This window comes from Lipophrys pholis (genome assembly GCF_963383615.2).
Source record: "Lipophrys pholis genome assembly, chromosome: 4".
NCBI lineage: Eukaryota > Metazoa > Chordata > Actinopteri > Blenniiformes > Blenniidae > Lipophrys > Lipophrys pholis.
Window position 1 is genome coordinate 4,032,534 of NC_137637.1, and position 5,885 is coordinate 4,038,418.

A 5,885-nucleotide genomic window follows, 5' to 3' on the forward strand; every position below is an offset into this window, starting at 1 on the left:
TTTTCTACGGGGGTGTTCTTGATGCAGATTTGTCTGAGAGTGCACTACAGTTTTACTTACCTAAGCTAAGCATAAATACTGCTACACACACACACACACACACACACACACACACACACACACACACACACACACACACACACACACACACACCGCCTCATGGGTTCGTGTTCAATGAGGCAAGACAGCGCCACCGTGAGGCCACTCAGGGATCATGATGACATGATTGATGTCATTTTTACTTGTTACCATTTTTTATTAATTTTCCATTCCACCCATTAGTAAGTTTCTTTTACATAAAGCAGTTTAAAAACTCTTCTACCATCGTTCCTGTCTTTGTGAAGATGATTGAAATGAAATGTAACGAAGCTGATTTAAAACGTCTTTCTGTTCTGTCACTACAGGTACAATAACTTCACCTCTGTATTATACTATACGACTTATAGTATAAGTGTTACCTCTGTCACAAAATCAAATCTCTTCTGGAGGTCAGACGATGCCTCGGATCACTCTGAAAGAGCTTCAACAACTGAGTTTGTGGATAAAATATAAACAAAATCAAGAGCAATGTTTCCACCAAGTGTCAGAGATGCAGATTTGCAGTTTTTCTGGGATTCAATTCAATCCAAAAAGAGCTCATTGAAAATGCAGTGAAGCAGTTTGTTCAGATTCAAAATGGAAGACTTGCAGCTCTCTGGTCTTTGAGATGGGTGAGTCAAGGTGTCTGTTGAGTGTTTTAAGTCACTGTTTTAAAAGACAACTACCATCATACATATGTGATTTCAGAAGAAACATGCAGGCAAATATGACAGCATGTCTTGTGATGTAAAAAGTGCTTTGACTTGAGCAGGAAAAACTCATTTGTATAAATGTAAAATGTATTTTATTTAGCAGAACATCTCCAAAAGCATGACAAAAAATAGTGTACATTTCTCCACAAAGCAAATGTACCAGCGATCAGATAATGTAATTCATCTTTATATTTGTAAAAAAGTGAGCTGTACAAAAGAGAAACATTCTCATTGCTCTTTCTTTCAGGTGAATCCTGGTGGACAGGGCTCAGGGCCAGTTGCAGCACTTGCAGCTGTCCATGTAGATGAGACCGGGCTGGCAGCGGTGCAGGAACGTGTTTCCATGGGAGCACTGGAAGAAGGTGGTCTTGTCCGCAGGATTTACATACAGACCATCAGGTCTCCCCTTGCAGAATACAGACATTGGATCCCTGGTGGTGGTGGGGCCCGGAGTGGTGGGGGGGGCCGGGGTGGTGGTGGGTTTCGGGCCAAAGCCTGCATAGTTACAGAGAGTAATTCACAATTTATCTGAAGAACTTAACTGTCATCAAGAAACATTAACCACACTCAAATGAACTAAGTCAGACCTATTATTGGATAAATTAATAGATTAGAATATCACATTAAATCATGTATTACTCCATGTTATAAATCATGAGCTCTTTGATAATATGTCATTGTGCCTCTTCATACCGAAGTACACAAAAGATTGTTGGATGGAATCAACTTGTTTTGAGATCCTGATGGTCTGTAAACTGGAGCCACAGTGATGTCTGTGGAACATTGGATATCGCAGACTTGAGATTGTTTTAATTTGTTAATACTTTAATTGTTTAATGTCAATTTGTAATGTTAACTATATGCATCTTGGTTAAAACGCTGTGTGAAGAGGACTGTGGTATTGTTGGGTAGTACATAGGCACATTGGGTGGCTATGGCACCAGCAGTGGTCCTTGGTATACACATTATTCTGTGGACCTCAGGCAGCAACCCTTAAATTTCCATGACGGAGTCATCCCAAGGAATAAATAAAGCAAAGTCTAAAGTCTAAAGGAACATGTGCCTTGGTGGCTAAAGTGTGGTAGTGTATTTTATGTTTTGATGTAAAGGATAACGATAATTTACCCATTGAAGTCCTGAGGTGGTTGATGAGAGGATAAGGTCCGTCTGAGCAGAAATCACCACGGAAGTCGTCCATGCCCAGAGTCCAGACGTGAGCGCCTCCTAAGCTTGTGGCAGTCATCCACTGGACCTAAAGAGAGTGACGATTGGGCCATTGAGAGTGGAATAGTTCCAAACATCAGCAGCTGATAGAAATTAAAATGGCAGAAGGAGTAGAGATGGAGCTTACCTTGGCAGAATAACTGCGTTTGTCATCATAGCCCAACCAAGCAGTACCATAGGTGGCGTATGGGACCTCCTGATCAGAGATCCATCCAACATTAGCACTGGTGATGAATTCGCAGATCTATAATGACAAATAGAGTTAGGTTGGAGAGGAAGTGCTGTACCTGAATCCCTTCATGTTCAAGGGTTCTACTGGCAGAAACAGTGACAACATTGCTGTACCTCATAGTAGGACCAGAAACCTGGTGTTTGAGTGTATGGTCCAGCATCTGCAGGTCCACTGGAGGGTGCTCCCACACCATGAGCAGCAGCATTAACAAGACGGTTGTTACGTCCGTATGTGGGGAAACCGAGCAGCAGCTTTCCAGCTGGGGCTCCGAGCTCCAGCCAGTAGTGTACTGAAGAGTTCTAAGAGAAAGGACCAAGAACATGAATTTGACACTCTTCTACTTATTGTTTTCTGTTGTAACACTTCATTCTAGGGCCGCAGACTGTTTATGAAATTGGGTTCCAGTTGGGTAAAGTGGAAGCCGGACAAATGTCTGTTTCTTTGTTTCATTAACATTTAAGTTACCCACACTGTAGCAGCCCCTATTTCTACTTTGTTTTGTTCAGTGTGATAAATCCTTCAAATATTTGAGATGAACCATCTCATGATTACAGGGATGTGAATGCGGAATAGCATGTTTCAGGTCTCACTATGTTGTGGTGAAAATGTGAGCCGATGGCCACAGAGCTGCGGTACAGAGGGCTGTTGTGTCCGGTGGCTGGCTCCCAGTGTCCATGGAAGTCATAGGTCATGATGTTGATGAAGTCAAGGTGACTGTTGAGTTTAAAGCAGGATTAAAGGAGATGTTCAGTTCAAAACAATATGTTTCACTCCGTCATGTTACTGTACAGACTGAACACAGAGGATTCAAACTCACGCTGCGATCTTCTCCACCTCGTATGCTTTGTCAACGGTTTGACGGAGCGCGCCGACATTGGCCGACAGCAGCAGCTGAGTCTTCCTGTTGTCTCTGGCATCGTCCTCGAAGGCCTTGACCAGCTCCTGTGTGCACAGCAAGTATTGAGACTCTACAAATATAAGAGCTGTGTGAAGAGCTGAATGATTATCTGTACAGGTCGGGAGGGGTTTGAATACAGAGAATTTGAGAAACATGCTTACCGCGACCAGCAGTGTGAACCGTTCCTTGTCTTGTGCCGGACTGCCATTGTGTGCAGGAAATTCCCAGGCCAGGTTCAGTCCATCAAAGTTATGGGAACGCAGGTACCTGATGGCAGACTGGATGAAGGCTAACCGGCTCTCCGGTCTGGCCACCATGGCAATGAATCTGAAAGAAAAGCAGTCAGTCTGTGATTTCTCAGCTGTACGCATCACAAGAGAAAGGAGGTGTAGAATTTAAACTCACGGGCTCACTCCATTCACCGTGCCTCCAACAGACAGCAGAGTCTTCAGGGCAGGGTTACTGAGAGCAGGAGGACAGAACGGTTAAGTTACTTGTTGAATGTGAGTTTGTGATGTGTTCTTATGACAGTGTGTCTTTGGAGTCCAGGATGGATGATGTTCATTCAGTGCTGGATCTGTTTCTGCTGACAAAATGTTGCTCTAACAAATCAAGGACGCATGTTGGTGTTCAGGAGTGGTGACGGTGTAAACTCACATGTTCTTGAGCTTTTGGAGCGTGACAAAGTGCTGCTCATCGTTCCACTCCATCGGCGTGATCTGGTTGAAACTGTTGATGGTGGACAGGGCGTAGATGACGTGGGTGCACAGGAAGGGGTCGATGTTGTCGGGGGTGAATTTGGCATTAGAGGGCCGGTACTGGGACCAGTTGGTCATGTGACACACCAACTTATTGGATGAAGCTGAGGGCAAACAGAAACACTTTGGATTTAATTTGAACTGTAGGTGATACTTCACAACTCCAAAAATACACAACATGCTCACACACCATCTAAGTAGTTCTAGGTTCAGTGTCTAGCCCAAGGACACTTTGACATATAGAAATATGTAGATACGGGATGGAAGAATTAACTGAAAGTTTGGAAGATGATCTACTCAACCAGCAGAGCCACAACCACCCTAAAATTAGCTTATTCTGTTCAGATGTACTTACCAATGTGCAGAGCCAGCAGGACACCGAAAACTGCAAAAATCAAAGAGAAAAATAAATACATTTAAAAACACAAACTTCAACATAGTTTCAATAAGCTGGATTTTATAACAGCAGGGTCGATGGATTGTGATACAAAAATCATCAGCTTGATTGGTTCATAGAACTCATGATTGCAGGTATCAAGCTCATTTCAAGTCAGAGGCTGTTTACAGATTTCACTCATTTTAATTAGAGGCAAACTAGAAAATAAGCATCATAACCAAGTTAAATTGATGTTTTCTCTTTGTATTAGTGAAAAACCAAATACAAGTACACATCCTGTTAATCTTCATATTTGGTGCTCTTTTCTAAAAGTAAGTTATGAATACCTTGGAGGTTCATTGCATGTGACCTGAAAGTGTTTCTCTGGTAAAGTGTAAAGGGTAAAATGTAAAGTGTTGTATCTTCGTAACAGCCTTTTTCTTCTCAGAACTCAGGATTTCTGCATCCGGCTGAATATTTTCAAACTAAAGATACAGCATTGGTGTTAATGCTGACATGCCAGCAGTATGGTCACACTCTTTCATTGGTGCCACCTGCTGTTCACATCTGGATGTGAGCGTTACCATCTTGCGATCCCCAGTAGACAAATTTGGAACAGGAGTCACTTTGATTGAGAAACAATCTTCTGAGTATTCTCCGCTCCAGATCATAATGCAGGGAAGAACGCACACTGTTGTGGGACAGCTTTGTTATACATGTTGAGCTTGATGAGCACTGCCATCAAGCTGTGAAAATCTGTTTCAGCATGACAATAATATATGCTGTGAATAAGTTGTTGTGTTGGTAAAAAGGGTAGTACAAGTGTATATTAAGTATGAGCAAATTATTCGAAAAAAGGGAAAGAAGAGCAGAATTGTCGCTGATGTGCTTTTGAACAAAACACAAATGGAAATCTTTATAACCGGTTCTAAATTATTGTCCTGAGAGCATCATATATTTTGCAGAAGTTTTTCAACCTTTCATCAATTTTTAATTTCAGGTATATTTCTTTTAGCTTATGAAGGATGAATGAAAGGCCAAACTGGAATGTGACAAGTTACAGCGCTGCAGGAACTTTCGAGCAACAAAGGTAGAAAGCTGATAAAACATCAGAAACCCACTCTTGTGATCTTACATATGGCATCACATTTCACGTGTAGTTTGGTCTGAGTTCAACCAGACATGAAGAAAGACGACGGGATGAAACGGGAAACACAACATGTTTTACAGCTTATTCATTTGTATAGTTATTCTTTAAATATCAGGATTTCCTTTTCCTTTCTTTGGCAAAAAACCCTCAAACAAACAGGTTCAGTTGGACAGAAATAGAAATAACTGTGTATATGAATGAATTAACTAATGAGTGAATGAAACAAATGATATTTACCTGTGAGGAGCTTCGTCATCTTGCTGTGTGACAGGTCGTATTTGTAGAATTGAGCCTTTGAAAACACTGTCGGAACAAATAAAACTATCAGGCATGAACATTTACTGCAGTTTGAAGTACAACTGAAACCCGACATGAACTTCTTACCTTTCCCAAAGAGGAACAGAAGCAGAATGATGTGCTCGCTGAGGGTTGTGAGATTTGTATATTCACTCATAA

The 5,885-nt window shown here is 41.7% G+C and overlaps 1 protein-coding gene across 1 annotated transcript; it reads right to left on the reverse strand.

Moving 5' to 3' along the window:
• Window positions 1-866: 866 nt before the first annotated feature.
• Window positions 867-5,885, reverse strand: LOC308108121 (chitotriosidase-1-like). The gene is made up of 12 exons (XM_080460854.1): window positions 5,814-5,885; window positions 5,667-5,732; window positions 4,259-4,288; window positions 3,803-4,007; window positions 3,551-3,607; window positions 3,307-3,472; window positions 3,065-3,189; window positions 2,838-2,961; window positions 2,361-2,546; window positions 2,143-2,259; window positions 1,917-2,043; window positions 867-1,286 (listed from the first exon to the last, which is right to left on the reverse strand). Exons 1-12 carry the CDS (start codon window positions 5,881-5,883, stop codon window positions 1,060-1,062), a joined length of 1,500 nt encoding a protein of 499 aa, XP_080316980.1. The 5' UTR covers window positions 5,884-5,885; the 3' UTR covers window positions 867-1,059.

Coding starts and splice junctions, on each gene's coding strand:
- LOC308108121 (XM_080460854.1), bottom strand. CDS start 5,883: ATGAGTGAATATACAAATCTCACAACCCTCAGCGAGCACATCATTCTG. Junction 5,733..5,813: donor TCTGTTCCTCTTTGGGAAAG/GTAAGAAGTTCA, acceptor TTGTTCCGACAG/TGTTTTCAAAGGCTCAATTC. Junction 4,008..4,258: donor CCTGCTGGCTCTGCACATTG/GTAAGTACATCT, acceptor GTTTGCCCTCAG/CTTCATCCAATAAGTTGGTG.